The following is a 25279-nucleotide window of genomic DNA, read 5'->3' as shown; positions in this document are numbered from 1 at the left end:
GGAAGCCAGAGTGAACTGTATTTGGGTTCAACTGAAGCACCAGCCTGCTCCCCCACAGAAAAGCTCGCTTTGTGAGAAACAATGAAAGAAACTGAGCTGCTAGAACCTAGTCCTTATGAATTCATGGAATATGAGGTACAAAAAATTAAAAGACCTCCGGACTTAAAAAGAAAGAAAGTAATAAAACTGTACAAAGGTGTTCTATTAAAACAACTAAAACTTGACATGTGAGCTAGTGCAGCAGTTAATCTAACAGACAATCTGCTCCTTAATAAGACTTAATATAGTTGAAGAAGACACTCTCTATGAAGCTCTATAACTAAGTCAGTCCTGAACATAATGCTGTAATTTTTTCTTTTCAGTTCTGGGGCTCCCATATGCTACATAAGCATTTTATCACTGAGTTACACACCAGGACTTTTTAAATTTTCTTATTTTGAGATAGAGTCTACCTAAATGCCCAAGCTGGCCTCAAATCTGTGATTCTTCTGCCTTGCCTCTCAAGTAGCTGGGATGTATGGGTGTGCACCTCCGCACCCAGTTTGTAATTTGAATCCCTTTTTCTTTGGGGGGGTGTGCCAGGGATTGAACCCAGGGGAGCTTAACTACCAAGCCACATCCCCATTCTTTTTATGTTTTATTTTGAGATAGAATCTCACTGAGTTGCTTAAGGCCTCACTAAGTTGCTGAGGGTGGCTTTGAACTATGATGCTCCTGCCTCAGCTTCCCGAGCCATTGAGATTACAGGTGTGCAATACCTGTAATCATGCCTGACTAGTTTGAATCTTAAATGTCCCCCAAGAGTCAAGGTGTGGTCCCCAGCCCCGGGCATTATTGAGTGGTGGTGGAACCTTTAAGAGATGGGGCCTAGTGGGAGGTCTTTCAGTCACTGGGGACATGCCCTCATTCCTATATTTACTTCCTACCCATGAAGTGAGCAGTTTGCCCCATAAAATGCTACTGCCATGATGGGCTGCCTCACCCCAGACCCAAAACAAGGTCAAGTGATCATTAACTAAATTTCCAAAGCTTTAAAACAAAATAAATCTCTTTTCTTTCTTTCTTTCTCTCCCTCTCTCTCTCTCTCTCTCTCTCTCTCTGGTACCAGTGATTGAACTCAGGGGCCTTATCCCCAGCCCTTTTTTAAAAAAAAATATTTATTTTTTAGTTGTAGTTGGACACAATACCTTTATTTCACTTATTTATTTTTATGTGGTGCTGAGGATGGAACCCAGGGCCTGGCATGTGCTAGGCAAGCGCTCTACCACTGAGCCACAATCCCAGCCCCCCAACCCTTTTTTGTATTTTATTTAGAAACAGGGTCTCACAGATTTACTTAGGGCCTCACTAAGTTGCTGAGGCTGGCCTTGAACAGATCCTCCTGCCTCAGTCTCCAGAGCACTGAGATTATGGGCGTGCACCACTGTGCTCAGCAATCTTTCTCTTTATTAGTGAATTATCTCAGGTATTTGTCATAGAAATGGAAAGCTGACTAACACATTATTTGTCTAAAACCATACTACTGAGAAACAATATTTTTCTCATATTGAGTCTAGAAGATTCCTGATTTTTTGATAGAATTAGTTGGATCTCTGTATGTGATGCTTGTGAGAATCTTTGTTTTAGGCCACTAAAGTTAAATCTCTGTCCTACTTGGGACAATTTAGCTTCTCTATTGATATTACATTGGAAGAATCTGGCTGGTATTGGTCTACTTTAGAATCAACATGAAGCAATACACATTAAATTCAGTTCCAGCATCTTAATATAAGACAGCAAACAACATTTTCCACTGGGAATATCTCCTGTTTTGGTTTTTTTTTTTTTTTTTTTAACGTCTATGACATTTGGTAAGTAGTTTACAGAAGTGCAAAGCTTTAGGTGGAAAAGCTCCTCTTACTGTTTAGAGTGCAGCCTGACAATGTTGTCAAATGTTCAACAACTTACCTGCTACTCTCTGTTGGCTTTCAACTACAGATTGCTGCCCAGTGAGAACCTGTGGGGTCATCCTCAAGGCCCAAACTCCTGGATAAGCTGCCCCTACCCTGAGACACTTCAAAGCACTACAGGATGCTGATTTCTGCTCTGAACAACCCTATGATAGATATAGGGACAAATAACCCTGGGAAGGCAGTGGTTCCCAACGCTTTTCCACACACTACAGAGGTGACATCTCTGTTCCCCAAAAGCAGTGATTTCTGTGATCACATGGAGGAGGTTATCAGATCTACAATAGGGAGAAGACAGCTGTAGGAAGGGACCCTGATACACACACAGTACATACTGAGAATCATTAGCATAAAGGAGAAATGACACTAGATAATGGGACACAAGCTGACAAGGTATGGTTTGAGCAAACCACCCAGACACTTGGGTCCTAAATTTTATCTCTGGTTTCCTCACTTGCAAAATGGGAGGATTTGACCCTGAAGGTCCTCAATATCCCTTTAGTCTAAACTCAAACATCTACAATTTCTTTTTTTTTTTTTTAAGAGAGAGGGAGAGAGAGAGAGAGAGAGAATTTTTAGTTATCGGCGTACACAACATCTTTGTTTGTATGTGGTGCTGAGCATCGAACCCAGGCCGCACACATGCCAGGCGAGCGCACTACCGCTTGAGCCACATCCCCAGCCCAAACATCTACAATTTCAAGATCTAACAAAATGGAACTAAGATTCAAAAGTCCGGGGTGACGTAACTGAAAATAACTGATGACTAAAAATCTCTTCCAGTCTTAAAATTTTGTTATTCTACCTGCTTTTCCAATGGAAGTAAGAATTCTATGGAGATTCTATGGAGGGAGGGCCTTCCCTCTGAAGAAGCATTTAAGTCTTCTTTTTGCTTAAAGAAAAATTGCATCTTCAACAAATACATTGCAACAAAAAAAAAAAAAAAGAGGGGAAGGGGCCAGGGTGTAGCTCAGTGGTAGAGCGCTTGCCTAGCATGTGTGAGGCACTGGGTTCAATCCTCAGCACTGCATAAAAATAATAAATAAATAAAATATAGGTATTGTGTCCATCTACAACTAAAAGGAAAGAAAGAAAGAAAAGAGGGAGAAAGGGAAACCTAAAGGTTAATACAGACTTAAGACTCATACTATCTAAATATTACCTTGTTTAGATCCTGACTGAACTATAAAAAATACTGATGAGACAACCAGCAACATTTGAATACTGACTGCATGTTTGATGACACTGAGGAATTATTTGTTTTTTAGGCGCAATAATGGTACTATTTATTATTATTCTTTTTTAAAGAATTCTTGCTGGGAGTGGTGGAACATGTCTATAATCCCATTGATTTGGGAGGCTGAGGTAGAAGATTTAAAAGTTTGAAGTCAACCTTAGCAACTGGTTAAGCACCCTTATGTTAAATTCTTAGTACCCCCCCCAAAAAAAAAAGAAAGAAAAAAGTTTTCCTAATTTAAAGATACATAAAATATTTACAGATAAGATGATATGCTATCTGAGATTTGTTACAAAGTAACCTGGGGGAAGGTCAAGGTGCACGGATGAAAGCTATTGGCCATGGTTGATAATTGTGGAAGCTGGGAAAAGAACATATATGACTTCCTTTATACTCTCCTATTTTTTGGTACATGATCTAAATTTGCCATAATGAAAAATTTTAAAGGACATCTTGAAAACAATTACTAACATCTCATTTTATAATTAATCTACCTTAGTTTCTTTTTAAGCACCATAAATTCAATCAACCATAAATCCAGCCATCTAAAATCAAGACAGATATTCATGTATTATGTTCCTGGATTATGTATTAACTGTGCAAAATGATCATCGAACCAGCTGCACTTTTGCCCAAAGTAGAATTACCACATAAATAATCACTGTAATTTTTTAAGCATCAGTAGCTTTTCCATTAAAATACCTTTTAGATCTTTATTTAAGGAGACAGTGTCCTTAAAACACTCACAGGAGGCTAGGGATGCAGCTCCAAGGCAGAATGCGTGCACAGCAAGCACAAGGCCCTGTATTCAATTCCCAGCATCGCGCCCCCACCACACACACACACAAAAAAAACAGTAACAAGGAAAAAAAAAGACCATGTTTCTTAAAAATTGGTTTTTCTGTTTGTTTTTTTGTGTGGTGCTAGGAAATCGAACCCAGAGCCTCATGCATGCCAGGCAAACATTATACCACTGAGCCACAGCACCAGCCTGAAATTATTTTAACTATGGAATTTATACTTTTGGAAGGGGACTTGAGGGCTTCTATTTGAATCTCTAATTTATTCATTTCTATTAACAGATGAAATATTTAATTATTCAAAAGACCATTCCAAGAAAACTGGACCTATAGTAAGCATAGGACTTAGAGTAAGTACAGTTTTTCATTAGACTCATGAAAACACTTCACAGAGGTGCATTATTATTTTTTAAGTAAAAATTTTAAAAAAAATAATTGTTGAGGCAGAGAAGGCCCACAATGCAGTGGCTTGGGTGCCCATCTGGCTTGGTGTTCCCATCTGTCTCTCATCTTGAATATGCTCCCCTTCTCCCTAAGCAGGACCCACTGGAAAACAACGCCATGGCTGTCATTGTGAAGTACATGTGTTTTTGCCAGGAATAGCCAGTAGTACTTGAAGAATTTCTGTTTATCATTTAGGTTATTATAAACACATAAAATCATCAAACTAAAACCCAAAAGATAGTTGGGTTCTTCCCTCCATCCCCGTTTTTTTTTTTTTCTCTTTTCTATGCTGGAGATAGAGCCCAGGGCCTCATGAATGCTAAGCACACTCTCTACCACTGAGCAACAAACCAGGCCTGACAGTTTTGAGAAAAAAGAAGAAAAAACAAAGACCATTAATCTAATGGCTCCTAAATCTATAACATATACAGAGAGACTAAATCAAGACTTAGTTGAAGAATGGACTCAGTGAGAAGTCAGTGGCTCAGCAGAAATCTAAGAAAATCAAAGTACCTTGATGGATTTGACTGCTAGTAAGGGAACATGTTCTATCACCCTTTGATGATATGAAGCATTTATCTACTTAAGTAATATGTGACTACAAATGGATCTACTTTATATATTTATTTATAAATAGCTCCTCAATCTTGAAGTAGAATTTCACAGTAGATAGCTCTCACATAAGGAAACAGAAAGCATGAGATATTTTTAAAGTGCCAAGTCCAGCTTTCTGATGGGTAGTATCTCAATTTGTTATAAATCAATTCTAAAAAAAAAAACCAAAATCAAAATGAGGGGCTAGGGTTGTAACTAAGCAAAAGAGTGCCCTCCTAGCATGTGTGAGGCCCTGGGTTCGATGCTCAGCACCACATAAAGATAAATAAATAAAATAATGGTATTGTGCCCAGGGCTGGGGTTGTGGCTCAGAGGTAGAGCGCTCACCTACCATGCGTGAGGCACTGGGTTTGATCCTCAGCACTACATAAAAATAAAATAAAGATATTGCAATACCTATAACTAAAAAAGAAATATTTAAACAAAAAAAAAAAAGTTATTATTTTTTTTTTTTAAAAAAGGTACTGTGCCCAACTACAACTAAAAAAAAAAAAAAACCGACAAAAGGTGAACTTGTAAGGCTGTGTCAAGGATAGAAAGCACTATACTCCATAGGAGCCAGGGGATCTACAACAAGTCTCATGGTCTCTACTGCTATAGATCTTGGAGAAGTTGATCACCTTAAACTCCAAGCACCCAGCCTTGGTATGGATGCTTATTTAAGCTAAGTATTCCCAAATACTAAAAATCAAATTTAATTCAACATCTTTCATTTAATCTGGCAATTTTACTCTAGAGAGTGGAAAGAAAAGTCAATCACAGGCCTTGTTACTCCATTTAGGTTTCTGAAACATTGTCCATAGAAATGCTAAAGAAACCAGATGTGGACAATGAAGAATCTACTTTCTTAAGATTGGGAAAAAAAATGTTAATCAGAGTTGCCTGCTCCTAGGCTATGGTGAAAGGAAGGACAAAATAATAATAATAATAATAATAATAATAATAATAATAATAATAATAATAATAATAATAAAAAAATAGTGAGGGTTTCTCACTCTCAGCACTACTGATATTTTACAGTGGATAATTTTTTTGGTGTGGGGGGCTGCCCTGTGCATTCTAGGATATTTAGCAACATACCTGGCTTCTAGCTGATAGACAGCTAATAGCACCCCCTTGGTTGTGACAGTCAAAAATTCCTCCAAGTATTGCAAAACGTCCCCTAGGGGCAAAATCTCCTTCTGTTGAAATCACTGAGTTAGAAGAAATGGTCACATAAACAAAAAGTGTCACATTCATTAACCAGTGTTCACATAACAAAAGATTGTTCTCAAGGGAGACATTCTCAGCTTGGTATAGGCTCCTTCAAAACCATAACAGGGAGGAGAGGGCCTGTCATTTCGGCTAAGACAATCAGAAACCTCTTCATCTTGCAGAAGGGCTAGGGAAGATTCTTTGGTGAGCCAAGCCAAGGAAGTTCTGCATGGCTGTGCATACATCACAGCAAGCAGGGCGTAGCACCCAGCCTTTGAAGACGTTCCTTTTAAGTTAACCTCCTCTCCAACTAAACTCTTTCTAAATCTCTTCCTGCCATTTGGAAGTTGAGTGATTCTTAGCTGAAAAGGCCTGTATATACGAGGTGCAGATGGCAGCAGTTAGGGCCCTCACCAGATGCTGCAGTCTCTAATTTGATTGAAAGGATATAATTAGACAACAGAAACACTTTAATGAAAGAGCAAAACATGGAGGGAGGGAAGGATTGAAGGCCCTTAACTGATGCCAAAACACCCACCAGTAATAGAGGCTTTGAGTCTGGGGAAAGGCGAGGGGAAAGCCCCTTAAAAAGACAGTCCCATCCTGTTTATTTCCCCATAGACACAGGAATAGGGATTTTATTATTGTAGATTTCCACTGTATTTTATGTGGGAACAATCTGATTAGAACCAGAAGAGTCTTCGGAAGAACATCAAAGAAAAACAAATATGGCTTCTGTGGTCATTATTAAAAATATTTTTACCAGCCCAATAATTTTCTTTGAAGATGAATTTTTATAGATTGAACAGCAGCAAGTAATTTACATACTGTGATGGGATTGGTTAACAGTCCCTGCTATTCTAAAAGAGAACTACTTGGTTGCCATGTTGTCATGCGACTTTAGGACACTAAAGAAATTGCACAGCCATTTAATCTATCTGTTTGGAAGATATAAAGAGAGCATGCAGGGTCAGCCATACATGGCTACAACCATCATGAATCATCTTTAAAAGTTGCTTATGCTGTTTTTTACCATTTCCTAGCTTTAAAACTTGGAGTGTGAGTATACTGTTCTGGTTCTAACCAAGTATCTAACCAAATTGAAAGAAATCCAGCCCTCAAAGTCTGCAATTGCTAATGTGGTGTGACACTTGGGTTTGGAAGCGGCCGCAGCCTCCTCAGCCCACTAGAAGCAGGGCCCCGCCCTTGTGGTAAATTGAACAATAAAAGTTTAATGCTTTGGCTCCCTGCCAGGAATTAAATCCATGGCAAGGGAAATAAGAATATGGGCCCAGCAGATGGGGCAGCCCCAAGAGGGTACAGTTGTAGAAGTGGGCGGGAGAGAGGCAACTTTGCCTGTGAAGTGGCCTAAAAACCCCTGTGTGCCCAGGTGCTTCCTAGCCCCCCACTTCATTCCTCTCCAGACTAGTACAGTCCAGGCTAAGGCAGTGTTTACCTAGAAAGAGGGTTGTGGTGTGCGGGGCAGGGGGGGGGATCTCCTTAGGGGGAGAAGGCAGGTTCTGTAGAGTGGTTATTTTTTTTTTTTTTTTTTTAAAGAGAGAGAGAGAGAGAGAGAGAGAGAGAGAGAATTTTTTTGATATTTATTTTTTAGTTATCGGCGGACACAACATCCTTGTTTGTATGTGGTGCTGAGAATCGAACCCGGGCCGCACGCATGCCAGGCGAGCGCGCTACCACTTGAGCCACATCCCCAGCCCCCAAGAGTGGTTATTTATAAGGACATCCCTCTCAACATTTCTACAATGGCCTCTCTCCCTGTTCAGTCTGAATCCAGACCCACCGTGTTTCAGAAAGTGAGGTCTAGGGAAAAAGTGCTGCCACCTTGGGAGGAAGACAATGATGACAAGAGAGAGAGGAAAAACTAGAGTGACTGAGGAAGGCTCCTCCTGGATGAATACCTCCTGGTTCTAGCTGGAGTCTCAAGGTCAAGTGGATATAGTAGAAATGTCAGTCATGGTTGTCAGTCACGCAGAGGCTGCACAGTGAGCCAGCCAGAAACTGGCCTGCCAAGTGGTGCCAGGGCTTGAGGAGATCTCACCTCCAACCCTGTATAGGTAGTTTTCTAAGGGACACATTTAATTCCTGCTAAGTTGACCTTATTTGGGAGGCAAAAACTACAGATCCAAACTTCCGTCTCTCTCAAGTGTTTTGCATTAACTGTTCCACAGTACAAACACAATCAACTTGGTATGTTTGAATGTTTCATTTTGTTTTTTCAAAAATGTTTTAATTGAAACAAAATAATCGGCCATGCTAAGCACATTGTTGTTTTGTGAAGACCACTTTAAATATGACAATAGAACCATGCAAAGAAAAATAAACGGCTTAGAAAAGTGACAGATACTTGTTTTCTTTTTCTTTCTTTCTTTCTTTCTTTTTTCTTTCCTGGCTGTTTTTCTAGGTCTCCAGGCTGATGCCACCTGCTGCCTGGGCTTTTCTCTGAGAAACAGATCTCTCAAGGGTCTGTTCCAACCAACATCTGTAGCCATAGTTAACTGGACAAACTATAAGTCAGTTCTCAGGCAGGCACTGTTTTCCTTATGTAGCGAACACTGAACCATACTGAATTTTCCTTTAAAGTATTTTCTGAAAGTCATTAAAGATCCGAATGTATGAGCATTTCCCCCAACTGCAACTTTTTTTTAATGTGATAAAATATAGAATTTATCACTTTAACTATTTCTCCAGTCTGTATCTTTTCTCTCCTTTTTTTGGGTACTGGAGATTGAACCTGGGCACTTGGCCACTGAGCCACATCCCCAGCCCTATTTTTTTATTTTGAGTCAGAGTCTCACTGAGTTGCTTAGCCCCTTGCTTTTGCTGAGGCTGGCTTTGAACTTGCAATCCTCCTGTTTCAGCCTCACGAGCTGCTAGGATAACAGGTATGCATAGCAGGCTCGGCTTTTTCTTCTCCTTTTTTATTTTTTATTGTCAATGGACCTTTATTTTATTTACTTATTTATATGCGGCGCTGAAAATTGAACCCAGTGCCTCACACATGCTATGCAAATGCTCTACCACTGAGCCAACATCCCAGTCCCTTTCTTCTCCCTTTTTAAGAGTCTTATTAGGGCTGGGGATGTGGTTCAAGCGGTATCACACTCGCCTGGCATGCATGCGGCCCGGGTTCGATCCTCAGCACCACATACCAACAAAGATGTTGTGTCCACCAAATACTAAAAGATAAATATTAAAATTCTCTAAAAAAAAAAAAAAAAAATGGGCTGGGGATGTGGCTCAAGCGGTAGCGCGCTCGCCTGCCATGCGTACGGCCCGGGTTCGATCCTCAGCACCACATACAAACAGAGATGTCGTGTCCGCCGAATACTAAAAAATAAAAAAATATTAAAATTCTCTCTCTCTCTCTCCCTCTCTCACTCTCTCTTTAAAAAAAAAAATAAAAATAAAAATAAAATTCTCTAAAAAAAAAAAAAAAGAGTCTTATTATGTTGCTTAGGCTGGCCTCAAACTCCTGGGCTCAAGCCACCTTCCTATCAGTCTCTTGAGTAAGTGGAACTACTATACCTGGATCACTACACCTGGATCTACATGTATCTTAAGGTTAGCCAACAGTAAATGGTACAAAACTTATCCAATACCAAAATCAAGCCTCCTAGTAACCTTTTCCAGACCAATGCATGCCGAAAAAAAATCAGTATGCATGGACCTGGAGCAGGACTTGGTAAACTATAGCCTAAAGGACAAATCTGGCCCACTGCCTGTTTCTATATGGCCCACAAGCTAAGACTGGGTTTTACATTTTGAAAATAAAAATCAAAAGGTAATATTCTGTGATATATAAAAAATTATATGAAGGCAGACACAATGATACATGCCTGTGATCCCTGCTACTTGGGAGGCTGAGACAGGAGGATCAGCAAGTTCAAAGCTAGCCTGGGCAACATAGGAAGACTGTGTCTCAAAGTAAAATATAAAAGGATGTTGGGGCTATTGCTCAGTGGTAGAAAATCCATTGGTTCATTCCCCAGTACTGAAAAAATATTACACACACACACACACACACACACACACACATATATTTAAATATATATAGTTTTATTGGAATACAATCAGGCCTGTTCATTTACATTCTGTTTATGGCTGCTTTTGCCCTACAAAGTCAAAGTTGGGTAACTGCAACAGAGACAGTATGTGGTCCAAACCCAAATACTTTACTGTCTTGCTGTTTACAAAAATGTTTGCCTACATCTGACCTAGAGCCTCAGGTGGCATTCCAAGCCCAAAAATTCTAAACTGAAGATGATATATCAAAATCCCTAATCTACCTGGGTGTGGTGGCACATGCCTATAATCCCAATGACTCAGGAGGCTGAGGCAAAAGTTTAGAAAATTTGAGGCCTGCCTGCATAATTTAGTGAGACCCTGTCTCAAAATAAAAAGGGAAAAGGGGCCTGGAGGTGTGGCTCAGTGGTGGAGCACTTGTCTGGTATGTATGAGGCACTGGGTTCAATCTTCAGCACCACATAAAAATAAAGTATTGTGTCCATCTACAACTAAAAAAAAAAAAGGAAAAAGGACTGGTGATATGGCTTTGAGGTAGAGCACCCTGAGTTCAATTTCAGGTACAAAAAATAAAGTAAAATAAAATAAATCCCTAATCTGGAGATCATGGAGCTACTTAAAGCAATCTATTCTACCTTAATCATTTATTACTTTTGGTCCAACTATACTGAACCATCAGTATATCAATAATATCTAGATTGAGTGGACCAACTCACTGTTGATTGGCAATGAGCCTAAATGAAATGCTTTTTTGCTTTAAGATTCATAAAAGGGCTCATTTCATAGGTCAAACATGTAAGTTATCTAAGGACCAAAACAAATTTTCACAAAATGGTCAGAGATCTCTGGTGTCAGGTCAAAATGGTGTATCTTAAAATACTCAGAGCACACAAGTAACTGATATGCATTTTTGCTCTGCTTCACTCTTTTTTTTAAAAAAATATTTGTGTTTTTTTTAAAGATATTGATGGACCTTTTTATTTCATTCATTTATATGTGGTGCTGAGAATTGAACCCAGTGCCTCACACATGCTAGGCAAGTGTTCCACCACTGAGCCACCACCCCAGCCCCTCTACTTCAGACACCATGTCATGCAAAGGTTAATTCTGTTAGCATTAATGAAGTCCTTGAGTGGGACTGGACTTTACAGAGAGTATGAACCTTTCTCTGTTAAGTATCATAGGTTTATGGCCAGACATACTGCAGGCCAGTTGAAGAGTTAGAGAGGAATGAACATCAATTTATATACTTATAAAAGGTAATCTTAATCTAAGAGGAGCTCTGTTGATATAGACCTAATAGCTCCCAGTGTGGTAAAACACCCATGAAAGTGGTTTGCCTTAGGCAGTGTGCCTTATACAAAGAACTCAAGTAGCAAGATCACCAAAACTTATCACTCTCCATTAAATGTCAGTAAATTCCTGAGGGGAGCCCAGTACATGAAGCCCATTGGTCCCCTGGTCTTGGCTGCCTTCCTCTTTTAGAGAACAGTCTAGATCCTACCATTAACCTCTAGTGTACTTCTTATAAGTGTGAAGGAAGAAAGAGAATCTCAAAGGAAGAATAGAGAGAAGGGAGATCATTTGGGGTTGCCTACACACTGTAATTAGAAGTAGCATTGATGGGGAATGAGCTAACTGTTTTTATAAAGTCAGCATTCAAAAATGCAAACCACCAGTAATTTAAATATTACAAAATTGTGCAGAATATAACTATTGGAATAATTTTTTCCATCCACAAAATTTTAGAGAAAATTACAGTATCACAAAATATGAAATGGCAGTCTTGGCATATCCCCAGTGTAAAACGTGTTTTTTATTGGAAAGGATTTAAAAAACTAGTGGGTAGGCTTTTGATGGGATGTGATGCTGAAGACTATGTGGTATATCTCTAAAACTGCTTCTGGAACTGGAGGGGAAAGGTCACAAAAGCACTCATGAATCAGAATGGTAAGAAACAAGATGGTGAGATTCTGAATTGAAAACCTGGGCCTCTTATCACAACTTGTTTCGCAATGGCATTTACTTGCCTTTACCCCAGACTCCTAATAAAAGCATAACAGGATTGGGGGTTTAAACTATGTAAGAGTTGCTTCATTTGACCTAGCAAAGCAAAGGCACCCAGGGAGATTCACCTTGCAACAAGCATAAGAGAACTGGCTCACTTTACACTTTCCAGAGCCATTACTCTGCCCTTTCCAGAAGAGGAACCAGTCTATTTCCACCCATACCTCTCTTTCTCTCTCTTTCTCTCTTTCTCTCTCTCTCTCTCTCTCTCTCTCTCTCTCTCTCTCTCTGTAGAGGACATTAAATCCTGAACACACAGATGGCAAAGTGGAGCTAAGGGGTTACTAGGTTACAGTTATGTTGACATATCCTGGCTCTCAGAATGTCCCTCCCTCACTCCTCACATAAAGCAAACACTAGAAGTGATCAGATTGTAGAAGTCCCATAGAAAGCAGCAATCACTCTGAAACCACTTACTGAGCCTCAGGTTTACAGCTCTCAGAGACCCTTGTTCTGATCTAAAGACAAACTTTGCCTTTTACAGGGATTCATAACACAGGAAGCTCACAAGCATTCCCAGGGTAAATGAGGTGAACTGTGAAGTTCACTTGGTGAACTGTGAAGCATTATAAAAAGTATTATTAAAATATGTTTATTGACTGCCATCTGTATGTGGGTGTTACCTACAGTATATCATTTAATCTTCACAATACCCTGCAAGGGAATTATCACCATTCACCCCCTTTACAAATGAGGAATGTAAGGCTCAGAAAACCAAAAGCATGGTCCAAAGTAACTACAGTAAGTGACAACACTAAGTCCTAGATTTTCAGTAATCCAAGTTGAGTAAACAAAGGAACTTGGAGTTATCTTCCACCAGCAAAATATTCTTTTTCAAATATCACAGCTTGAAATTTTGGATGAAGAACCAGAGACGGGTTTCCATACTCAGGCAGACTGATAATGAACTCTTCCCTTCCCTTTCACAAATGTCCTATGCTCAAAACCCAAACAACCTGCAGAGAAACATAATGGAGCCAGCCAACATCCTCCTGCCTGCTCAACTTGGAAAGGATTCTGCTACAAGGAAGGGTGTGTATGGAAGCTAAGCAAAGTCCCAGTTTCCGTCCTGATTCAGGGACCCACCTCAGGAAGACCTTGCCTTGGCTTGGGGAGCAGGTAACCTGTTTAAACTATGGGGTTACCCAAGAATTGGACTCATCATTGCACACCCTTAGGAGAAGCACCCTAGGTTCTTTAGGGAGAAGTTTCCCATCACTTGTTTCTCCTTTTCTCTCACTGATCGGAAGTCACCTGAGTCCTGGGGAAGTTCAAAGCGGGGCCCCAGGGGCGAAGGAGGCAGGGGGCGTCCTGGTTGGGAACAGGGGATACTCCCGGGACCCGGACCTGCCTCTAACAGGGCAGGTTAGTCAACGCGAAACCAGGCTGAAGTTAGTGTCGCCTAAGCTGGGACAGCTGGGACACGGGCAGAGGAGCTCGGCGCCCGCTCCTCCCGCCTCCGCACCCGCTCGTGCGCTGAGAGGCGCCGGGATACACCGGTGTAGGCTGGAGGGGAGGAAAGGAGGACAAGGGAGCGTCGTAGTGAGGCTCGGGGAGGGGATCCTGGCCCCGGGTAGTGTTCCTGAGGGTCCTGGGGAAGGGGTGCAGCGCCTCGAGGGGGGGCAGCCGTCCCGGCCCGGGGACGTCGCCGAGACTTGGGGACTGGATCCCGAGCGCAGGGGTAATCGTTGAAGGGATTGGGCAGCGGGTCCCAAGCTGCGAGGCAGAGGAAACGTCTCCTCCGGGGGCGTCACTGAGGAGCCTGGCGAAGGGGTCCGGGAGGCACTGAGGAGGAGAGGACGTCCGGGCCTGGGGGCGTCGCTGAGGAGCCTGGAGAAGTGCTCCCGGGAGGCACCCGCGAGGGAGAGAGTGGGCCCCACAGACCCGCAGGCCCGAGTCGCCCCTCGGGCGGGCTCCACACAGGGCAGATGCCGGGGGTCGCTCACTCACCGGGTCCAGAGCCGAGGCCGGGGCTGGGCGCGGGCCGGGCCGCCAGCGTGAGCGCGGCGGCAGAGAGCAGGGCGAGGCGGGCGGCGGGCGGCGCCATGGGCCGTCAGTGCGGGGCCCCGGGGCGCGGCCCGGGGGAGAGGGGGCAGCGCCGGGAGCCGGGGGCGGCCATGGGAGCCGGACGCGGGGCCCGAGTGTGGCCCCGCCCCGGCCGCCGGCTGCCCCGCCCCGGCCCGCCCTCCCCTGCACAGCCACCGCCCCGGCCGCCCGGGGCCCGCCTGGCTCCGCGGCGAGGCCCGAGGGGCGGAGCCGACGGCGCACGCACGTCCCGCCCCGCGCCTGTCACTCACACTCTGGGCCAAGCCCACCTCCCCTCACCTGGACCCGCCCCACCGTGCAACCTGTTTGACCGACCAAGGGGTGGGGCCGGGAGGCGAGGGGCGGGGTCAGGGCCCTGCCTCTGAGTCCCCTAGCGGACATTTGACCCGGCTGAAGTGGGTCGGGCTCTGTGATCCCTGCTCCACCCTCACTCGGGTCGTGACCCACGCGGGATCAACCACAGCGGTAATAATCAGAACGGCAGTTTGCAAACCTCTGTCTCCTGCTTGGCTTATCGTAGTGGTTAACAAAAGGGTGCTTTGGAGTCAGCCTGTGATGTTTGACTCAGTCACCTGTAAGATCTTGGACAGGCGTGAAGGAAATATAACTCTCATCTCAAATTTTCTTTTCTGTTTAATGGGAGTGATGATACGCAACTACTCCCCAAAGCGATTGTACTAAATGAGATAATGCATGCAAACATTCAAGCACGCCCAGTAGGGACTCGGTAAATGTGGAGTTTCTTTCTCCAAGTCAAGTCTAGCGACAAAGGAAGCGGCATAGTGAGCTCTGGATCAGAATCCTATCACGCACTATGTCAATTAGGGCAAGTTTCCTGACCTGAGCCTCTCCCATTTGCAAAATTGAAAGCAAGTAAATCGCCCAAAGCAGAGTCCAAAAGTGGATGGGACCGTGCTGCTTATTTTGCAGACTGAGATACTAGGGCACAGAGGGCTCGCGCCTTTCTTAAACTCTTAGCCCCTGCGTGGCAGGCCCTTTGCCCCCTAAGGTCTTCCCCAGCCGCACCCAGTGCGGTGGTAGGCCTGTTTCCTCCCCCGCACTCCCCCAGGCGAAGGGGATTTTCCTACCGCTCCCTCTTAAAACGCCACGGCGACGCCCCGTGGGACAGGTCCAGGCGGCGCGCCCGGCGCTTTCAAGTCCCTGGTCCGGGACTTGCAAGTGCAGACCTGCGCCCGGCGCGGCGGCGGGAACATTTATTCTCCTGTGCAGACTCGAAGCGCCCTGGGGCTGGGCGGTACCGGCCCCAAGGGATCCAGTACACCGTCCCCTGTTCCGGGTCGCTCACTCCCAGAACCCACGTTCCCCGCAACAACCTCGGTCCCACACGCACACACCGCGCTCCCAAGGCTGGACCCCAAAGGCGCAGCTACCTCCCACGAGGCCTCTCAGCCAGTGTCCCTCTCCACCCACACGCTGCGGCAAGAAAAATCTTGTTCGGGTTTTTGTTTTCCCTGTCATTCCTAGTTAAGAATCCTCTGGGCTCCTTATTGGAGTATGCGAATCCGCCCCACGCCCCAGACACACTCCATCCCAGGGAAACATCCTCCACATCCCACCTGTCAGAGGAGAAAGTAGGAAGAGGCACGTAAGAGGTAGAAACAAGGTTTATTTGGCCATCCATGCCTCCTGATGGTACCTTTCGACTGCCCTTTCCCCTGGAGGAAGGCTCCCACTGCTGGGCTGGCACTGGCACTTGTCTTCCTCTCTTTGGGGTACAACCAGGACCAGCTATATGATTTGCATGGCTCCATGAGAAATTAAAATGCGGGGTCCTTTGTTCCAACTTTGGTGACAGCAGAGCATTAAAGCAAGCATAGAGCCCTTCCAAGCATAGAGCCTGTGTTGCGACAACCCATGAAATTGGTCCTGTGTCCAACAGAACTCAGAAAGTGTGCGAGCTCCTGCCCCCTCTGGCTGCTCTAAGAAGCGTCCCTCCAGCCTTTCCCACCCCCATCTTCTCTTTTCCAGTTTAAAGCCCATCGCAGGTGATGGAAACAGTGCACAAGAGGCTAAAAATACAGCCGAGTGTGTCTAGGTCATGGCACTTAAGGGCTCAAGGTCTTTTGCTCAGTTATGTGGTCCCGGCCTCTAACAGGGAGAAGCCCGAGATATTCATTTCAATGCTTCACATGCCTGGGGTGTTTAGCAGCTTCATTTCATGGAAAGAGTGGGGACATTGACTGCAGGCTCTGGGCCACCAGGAGGATGTTGGTGTTGGTTTGTTTGTTTGCCTGTTTAGCTCTGCAGTCAGATCCTTTTCCTCCTCTGAAAGGAGCAGGATTTGCTAAGAACTGGAGACAAACTGGTGGAGTTTGGGTCAGTCTAGTGACTTTGAAACCCCAGTTGTGGGATGTTTTCTGATGAAAGGACAGTTTTGCTTTGTTTTTGGAACCGAGAATTGAACCCAGAGGTACTTAACCACTGAGCCACATCCCCAGACATTTTTTTAAATATTTACTTTTTAGTTTTAGGTGAACACAATGTCTTTATTTTTTATTTAATGTGGTGTTGAGGATCGAACCCAGCGCCCCATGCATGCCAGGCAAGTGTGCTACTGCTTGAGCCACATCCCCAGCACCCCCAGCCATTTTTTAAAAATATTTTTTTAGTTGTTGATGGACCTCTTTATTTTAATCATTTATTTATATGCAGTGCTGAGAATCCAAGCCAGTGCCTCACACATGAGTGGCAAGCACTCTACCACTGAGCCACAGCCACAGCCCCCCAGCCTTTTTTTATATTTTATTTAGAGACAGGGTCTCACTAAGTTGCTTAGGGCCTCGATAAATTGCTGAGGCTGGCTTTGAACTCCATCTGCTTCAGCCTCCCAAGCCACTGGGATCACAGGCATGTGCCACCCTGACTGGCTCAGACAGTTGTTTTTACAGAGAGCACTAGTCAGGGGAGTCTGGTTATAATGACAACAATACCAAACACATTTTACCAAGCACTGTACAGAGTGTTTATGGTCAAATTGCATAGAATCCCCCAGTAGGTTTATGAGGGAAGCGTCCTTGGCATCCAAAGTTCACATGGTAGTGGGGCTGGGCTTTGAACCTAGGCAGAGAGACCCCAGGTCTCTTTTTTTAAACACTATGGTAAAATGTCTCCCTCTCTTTACAGGAATGTCAACAGAGAGTGCTCCAGGGCTGGGATTATGGTGAAACAAGGGAGATACGGACTCAAACTAAAAATTTAAGGAGACATAATAAAAAACACAGTAAAAAACACCTCAGTAGTCATGATAAATATTATTTAATAAATATTTATACATCTAATAAATTAATAAACAGCATTTTAATATAATATTTTTTGAAAATACAAATACCAAGAAAATCCACAATGAAGCTGGGCCTGGTGATATACTCCTCTAGATCCACTGTTGTGGAGGTTGAGAAGGGAGGATCACTTGAACTTTGGAATCCAGGGGCTGGGCAGACCCTGGCAACATACTGAGACCTCATCTCATTTAAAAAAAAAAAAAAATCCTTTGGATGTAGTGGCATAACCTGTAATTCTAGCAGCTCCAGAGGCTGAGACAGGAGGATCACAAGTTCCAAATTAGCTTGGGCAACTTAGTGAGACCCTGTATCAAATGAGACCCTGTATCAAAAAAGAAAGAAAGACGTATGGGGGTGTGGCTCAGTGGTAGAGCACCCTTGGATTCCGTCCTCATGGTGGGGGGAGAATATCCAAGATGAGCAGAACGATAACATTTTTAACATCTCCTTCCTTTTCTTCCCTTCCCTTTTCCTTCCTCTCTTCCTTCCTTCCTTCTTTCCCTCTTTCCTACCGGAGCTGGGGATGGAACCGCCCTCCCCTCACACAACCTAGGCAAGCACTCGACCACTGAACTACATTCCAAACCAATGTCAATACTTTCAATAAAGATAGGATCCATGGTGCTGATTTTCCTTTGGACTCTGGTTTGACTCAGCACAGAATACTTACTGATCCTTTGTCCCAGGTTTGGCTCAGGCATCTAGTGATGGAAAATTCCAGAGAAGCAGTCATTTTTGTTGTTATTATTGTTCTGATGGAGATGAGGGAAGAGAAAGAATCTGGACTTAAACACAGTGACCCAGAGCTATTGGTGGAGCCTCCAGGTGAGTATGTTTGGGTTGGAAATGAAGAAATAGGATTCATCTACATCCTGGATCCGACAGGACCCGATCATCTCACATCCTTGGCCCACGATGGGTGCCTATTCAGCACATGTGGTCTAAATCACTGGTCCTCGAATTTGCATCATAGTTCAGGAATCTTTTCAAAATCTCTTTCCAAAGTTTTTCTCTCCTTTGCATCACAGACCTCAGATATACTCCCACATGGGTGTGGAAGTTTGCTGCTGGAGTGTTAATAAAAATATCTTCTGAGGAAAAGAGAAATAACAATTCCACTAGAATTTGTGGGGGGGGGGAGTGGGGAGGGCCATAAAGGGGAAAGACAAGAATTAATAAATGGAATCAATTTCTTCTTGATTAGCTGAGTCTCCAGAAAGAGAATAAAAGCTAAGGGAAACTGAAGGAAGGAAAGAAAGAAGAACGATTATAGGAGCTAAAAATATTATGAGAAAAGTTTGGCTAAGCATCAAAGACAGGCAGATGTGTTTCCCAATAGAAGCTCTGGTTTAGATACGTCAGGAAGCACAGCTCCAAAGGATGGGTGGAAAATAAGGTTATTTAGACTAAGCTCAACAGAATGAAATTTTAAAAGATTTACAGGAGCATCACATGGAGGAACAAGCCTTTCAGCAATATGGAAGCTCTGCCGCCTCAACCCCAAATTCTCTGGATCAAGTGTTGGCACTGAGGATGGAAATTTGCGCCACAGTTTTCAGGACCTTGGACCAAATAGTCTTTCCAGCCTGACTTTATAATTCTAAGGGGAACAATCTCTGTTAAAGCCTAGCTACTTTCCTTATCATATCCTCGGCTGCCTGCTTCCCTATCCATTTAATAAATCATGGACTGTTCTGAAAAACTTCCACAACCAGGCAGGGAATGTAGCTCCCATGCATACACTACTTCTGCGAGGTCAATCAAGTCCAATTCTAGTAGGATTTTGTATTTGGTGAAGATGGATCATGAAGAAAGAGTTGCTCTGATATCCAAGCCAGGTCAAAACATTTCCTACATTCAATGGGCTTTTTGCTTGGCAAGCCCCATAGATGTATATGAATGACCTGAAGTGAAGATGGTATCTAGGGGCTAGAGAGTGTTAAATGAGCACATGGGCCACAGTATGAATGACATTATAAGAAAATTATTTATTTTTTCTCTGTAGATGTGTTTTACAATTTAATCTCCACCACCCCAAAGACAGAAAATGCAGTGATTTTTTTTTCTTTTGCATCCTAGGGCAAGGACATTATTTATTGGGTACTGGCTAGGCACCAGAAGTCATGCCAAGTGCTTCCCATGGATCGTTCCACTCTGTTCTCACAGTAATTCTTGGGTAGGCACGATTACTATCCTCATTTCACAGAGAAGTACATGAAGGTTTAAAGATGTGGATTTACTTACCTGTTGAAAATGGATCTGGGATGCCAATTTGGGCAGAGTGACTCCAGAGCCCAGAGAAGGGCTCATGATAAGAATAGGACTAAAACCGGACCCAGGGATACGCTGACCAGAGGACACACCTCATGGTAGTGACTGGTTCAGAGGAAGGGCGGTGTAGAATTTGGTTGAGTTCAGTCTTTTTTGGTTATTATTATGGGACCTGGGGCATGGCCCTTTTTTTTGTTGTTGGAGGTAGAACTCAGGGGCACTCAACCACTGAGCCTCATCCCCAGCCCTATTTTGTATTTCATTTAGAGACAGGGTCTCACTGAGTTGCTTTAGGGTCTCGATAAGTTGCTGAGGCTGGCTTTGAGCTCGTGATCCTTCTGCCTCTGCCTCCTGAGCCGCTGGGATGACAGGCGTGTGCCACCATGCCCGGTTGGGGCATGGCTCTTGCTTCTTCTTCTTCTTCTTCTTTTTTTTTTTTTTTGGTGGTGCTGGGGATTGAACCCAGGGCCTTTGATATGCAAGGCAAGCACTCTACCAACTGAGCTATATCCCCAGCCCTAGGGCATGGCTCTTGAGAAACTCAGTTTCTTTGTCTGTAATGTAGGGATGGCAAGAGGACCCATGCTCATGGTACTCTGGGTGGGATTTCATGACTTGATGCTTGTAACACTCCCGGAACAGCACTTTGCCTTCAGTAAATGTTCAATAGATACAAATTTTGTCAACATAGGAGAAATAGGACTCAGGTTGGTTATAAGGAAGGTGAAGGCTACCTGATTGGGTACAGTCAATTGAAGTTACACTGAATAGACAGAAGGAGGGACTTACCAGATTTGAAGACACTGTGTCTGAAGCCACCTAGGTGAACAGCTCTGTGTAAAAAGAAGGAAGTTCAAAGTGCTCCGAGTCAGAGCTGTGTCCCTTGGTCATTGAGTAAGAGGAAAGTAAATATGACCGACCAAGGAGTCGTGGGAAGGAGGAGGAGGTGCGGAAAAGCCAGATTCAAGACAGGAGAGAAGAGAAATAGAAAAGCTTTTCCAATTGTGCCTTTTTGGCTCCATGTTTGCCTTGTGTCCCTGCTGGGCACAACTGAATGCAGATGGTCGTTTTCAGGAGACCCAAGAGCCTGGTGCCACCTCTTCAAGATTCCCCGGCTTTGAAAGGATGCTTGCCTGCCCAGTCTCCAGACATTCGCAAACCCTTCCCAAAGACAAACCCTTTCCAACGCCCTGCTCTAAAACTGACCCACCTCTTGGGAGGTGAGGCCAGGGCTCGCCACTGAATGGGCACCATTGTCCTCCCAAGTGTCTGTGGGTCCAGATGCTGTCGGCCTGGAGGTGGCTCCACCGCAGCGTACGGTGCGGTCTGCCTGTAAGGCTTTGATTCCCTCCAGGGACAACACTTCAAAAATTCAAACAGGCAACACATGCAATTCCAGGAGTCCTTGCCAGGCTCATACTCTGTTTTTCCATCATTTCACTCTCCTCCCCTTCAGGAGGGAGCCTCCTTTGGCATTTTGCTTATGAAAAATGAAAACCACCAACAGGGCCAACACCTGATAAGGAGCAAGGCATTGCCTAAGAGTTCCCAGGAAGAGGCTTCTTTGTTCTCCTTTCAAGCCCTTGACACTGCTAACAGCTCTAATTACTGCATTTGCCATGGGATGTAAAATAATACCACATTCCAGAAACCCCATAGGCTCCCTGGGAGAGACACACAGGGAGAGGTGCCCAGGGCTGCAGGAACGTGTTGTCTCATTTCTGGTCCCTAATGTTGGCAACTATTCTGAGAACTTAACAGTACCTTCTTTATGTGTATGGAGAAGGGCACTTTTGCACGTGTAAGGGTACATCATCTCACTACCCATATCCACCAATCTGGTCTGCGTATTTGACAATGCTTCATGCAGAGCATGCTTCTGGAGAAGGTTAGGCTCTCCACCCAGGCCATTCTGGGGGGAAATGAGGACTTCAGAAGTTCCTGAGGCTATGAGCAACAACAAAATAGAACTTCTTCCAATATAATTTAACTATAAAACCTGATGATGTAACACCCACCCACACCCACATCACAAACCAAAGTGACATCACAAATACTAGAGATAATGGCTCCAAACTGCCTACATCTAAGCCCAAGTCTAAACAACAGCAATTTGCCCACACATGGCTGAGGCAGAGAAAGACAGGTGACTAGAAATATTCAAACAAAACAAAACAAAACAAAAAACAAGAGAAAAAAAAAAAGAAAATACATGTTTCTTCCCCCTACTAAGCTAGCTAAAATAAAATTTAAGGCAACCGAAATATGGTAAGGTGATATTATTTATTTATTATTAATTTATATTATTTTGGAGGTACTGGGGAATTGAACCCTGGGGTGCTCTACCGCTGAGCTACACCCCCAGTCCTTTTTATTTTTATTATTTTTTTTTATTTTGAGGCAGGGTCTTGCTAAGTTGCCCAGGCTGGCCTTGAACTTTTGACCCTCCTCCTTCAGCCACCTGGGTCACTGGGATTACAGGCGTGCACCTCGGCACCCAGCTGATTTTATTTTCTTATAGATGACATTTCTTAGAAAGTCAGGGCTCTTTAAGAATGTGATTCTAACCTATCCAAATTGTTTTCTTGTTCTTGCCCAGTCCCCGGAAATGGAGGCAAGTATGAATTACACGGGCTTTTGCCTCTATGGACCCTAGAGTTTATTTTCCTCTTGAGCAGCTTTTCTTGGCTCATGGGAGCCTGGTTAAAAGGTGTCTTGGGTTTGGCAGGACTCACCTGCTGTCAGTTCTGTGTTGCAGTGTGGTTGTGAAGTGCCTACAGCTCCCATAGGTGTCCTGAGTCATTCCCTCCCATCCCAGTCCCTGAGTCATCCCCTCCCATCCCTTTCCTGCGTGGATTCCTTTCTTTCCAGCAGGACTAAAATCATCTTCTATTTATAGTAAACCCTCCCCGACCCCCCAACTTTCTGCCCCAGCATGCTATGTTCTTTAAGAGTCGTGAACTTGTAAAGTTCCTATCTCTACCCTACTTGGTATTAAAAAAAGATTTCAGTGAGCAGGAGAGAGCCATATAACAAAATTTCTAAGATTCATGTGGAAGAAACAGTCCATAGAATGATGTTAATACTTAGCCTTCAAAGTATAAATCTAGTCTCTGATTGAGAATTAGTCTTCTTTTTTTTATTCCTTCTCACCCCCCCCCCTTATAATTCTAGCACCCAATCAATGTGAGACGTGACCCCAGCATCCCCACCTATGGACTCCGACGGTCCATCTTACTGAACACCAGGCTTCAGGATTGCTATGTGGTTTCACCAGCTCTCACCAACATCTGGACGGCCAGAACATGTGCAAGGCAGAACATCAAGACCCCAGCACCAGGTACCACCTCTTGCTGGGAAGTGGTAAAGAACCCAATAATTGCCAGTTCGTTCTCTCTGGCTAAGCTTGGGCTCCGGAGGCAATTGAAGGATAAATGCTGTCCAGTACCTTCCAAGTTTGGAGAATCTAAGCCAATGAAGAGATTAAAGCCCAGGAACAATTCAACAATGAAAGCCACACAGCAGGCCAGGATAAGAAACTCCATCAGATCCAAGAACAAGCGGCCAGCAGGGCAGCTGCTGGGCTCACCTGGACGACGAGGACAGAGTCCTGCAGGAAGCATCGACGAGGTAGACAATGGCCAGGAGTGGAGAAAGTGGGATGGGTGGGAAGAGGGAAATTCTAAAGTTGAAGACAGGATTGGGGAGGGAGGGTGCCCCGTGACAGAGTGGACAGAGGGTCATAGTATGAATTATTATTTTATTTTTTTGTGGCGCTGGGGATTGAACGCAGGGCCTTGTGCATGTGAGGCAAGCACTCTGCCAACTGAGCTGTACCCCCAGCCCAGTATGTATTATTTGTATTCCACCTCACTCCAAAGGAAGATGAAGGGACCTTCATAAACACAGACAAAAGGAACTTGGAGGTGAAGGGAAAATAAGGGTGAGAAAGGCCAGGATACAGGTCATGCAACCTTAGGCACATGTATGTGCGAGGTGAGCTGTGAGCTTCCATGTGGAGAACCTGGCAGCTAGAGGCTGATGGGAGCCAGCTCGGTCAATCCTTGGTGGCCAGTGGAGCTCAGAGCATGTCTTGGAGCTCAGCTGTCAGGGTTCATATCCTAACTCTGACCATAATTGAGGATAACCTTGGGCTTAACCTCTTTTGTGTCTTGATTTTATCATATAAAATGAGGGACAATGGCCTCTCCCTTACAGGGCTTCATGAAGATTAAATGAGTTAATACATGCAAAAGGCTTTTGAATAGCGCCTGGCACAGAGTAAATAATTAGGATCCTGCATAGCGTTCAATAGATGACAGCTGTGGTTATTAACCCTCCAACTGTGTGGCCTTGGGTAAACCAGTTCCAATTTCTCTGCCTTTAAAGCTGTCTCCTGCTGACCTTCCAGGGCTCCAGGGAACACACGCAGTGGTATATAAAGGGGTTCAGTAAGCTAGAACATGCTGGACAAATGTTGGTTGTTCCTGTAACCAAGACTCTCAAATCCCAGATAATTATTCTGAGCTCCCTTCTCAAGTTTTAGCTTTGACTTCTCTGCTTTCTTCCTGGCTAGAGCAAACAAAGTTCAAAGGAGAAAAAAGTAACAGTCCGCCAAGATCTTGAAGATAGATATGTGGAACTCGTGGCCGCCACCCAAGCACTACCCTGGGACAGAGGGACCGCAGCCTGGAAGGGCCGAGCATTGCCTCCTGAAACCCCAATGAGACAGCAGGTGCTGGGGGACTCGCTAACAATCCATGGTCTCCCCACAGAGTGTTACCGGGCTCTGTACCATGCCGTGGTGGAGCCGATGCTGTGGAATCCTTCAGGAACCCCCAAGAGATACAGCTTGGAGCTGGGCAAGGCCATTAAACAAAAACTTTGGGAAGCTCTGTGCAGTCAGGCCACCACCCTTGAAGGTGCTCAGAAGGACCCACTGTCTGGCAGGAAGTGGCTGGTGTCCATGAGCCTATGCCCAAGAAATGGCCCAAGTTAAAAGAGTGAAAAATAAAAATAGGAACCCATGGGAATAGGATATTCTCTGCTAGATGTCTGAAAAATAAACACTACTTTGCACCTTCTACATAATCTCAGAGAGCGCTTTACAAATTAGTGAATGTGAAACAAGACAAACAATCCCCTCTACACTCATGGGTAGGTAATTTATTTGTGTACGTTGCTTTAAAGAGATGGGGCCTCACTTAGTTACCCAGGCTGGGATACAGGTGTGACACCCTGCATCCAGCACATGGTTATTTAATTTTGAGGGCTAGTGTTTGGAGGTTTTTTGGTAGATAGGAAAAGCCC

General features: G+C 44.2%; 2 protein-coding genes across 4 annotated transcripts in view; one reads left to right on the top strand and one right to left on the bottom strand.

The window, feature by feature from the left end:
* Nucleotides 1-14493, bottom strand: part of Kremen1 (kringle containing transmembrane protein 1) — a 74340-nt gene extending 59847 nt beyond the window's left edge. For all 3 annotated transcript variants that reach the window (XM_076837291.2, XM_076837300.2, XM_076837310.2), the window contains exon 1: nt 14301-14493. In XM_076837291.2, the coding sequence (XP_076693406.1) occupies nt 14301-14397 (97 nt within the window). In that variant the 5' untranslated portion in view covers nt 14398-14493. The remainder of the gene's footprint in view (nt 1-14300) is intronic.
* Nucleotides 14396-24976, top strand: C1H22orf31 (chromosome 1 C22orf31 homolog). Its single transcript, XM_077110107.1, is given in 6 exon segments — nt 14396-14717; nt 15526-15651; nt 21236-21288; nt 23144-23599; nt 24546-24921; nt 24924-24976. Coding segments are annotated over 6 exon segments (1386 nt in total).
* The last annotated feature ends 303 nt before the right edge of the window (nt 24977-25279 follow it).

Source organism: Callospermophilus lateralis, chromosome 1 (genome assembly GCF_048772815.1).
Source record: "Callospermophilus lateralis isolate mCalLat2 chromosome 1, mCalLat2.hap1, whole genome shotgun sequence".
Taxonomy (NCBI): domain Eukaryota; kingdom Metazoa; phylum Chordata; class Mammalia; order Rodentia; family Sciuridae; genus Callospermophilus; species Callospermophilus lateralis.
Note: the sequence above shows the minus strand (reverse complement) of the source record. Positions and strands in the feature narration are given on the sequence as shown.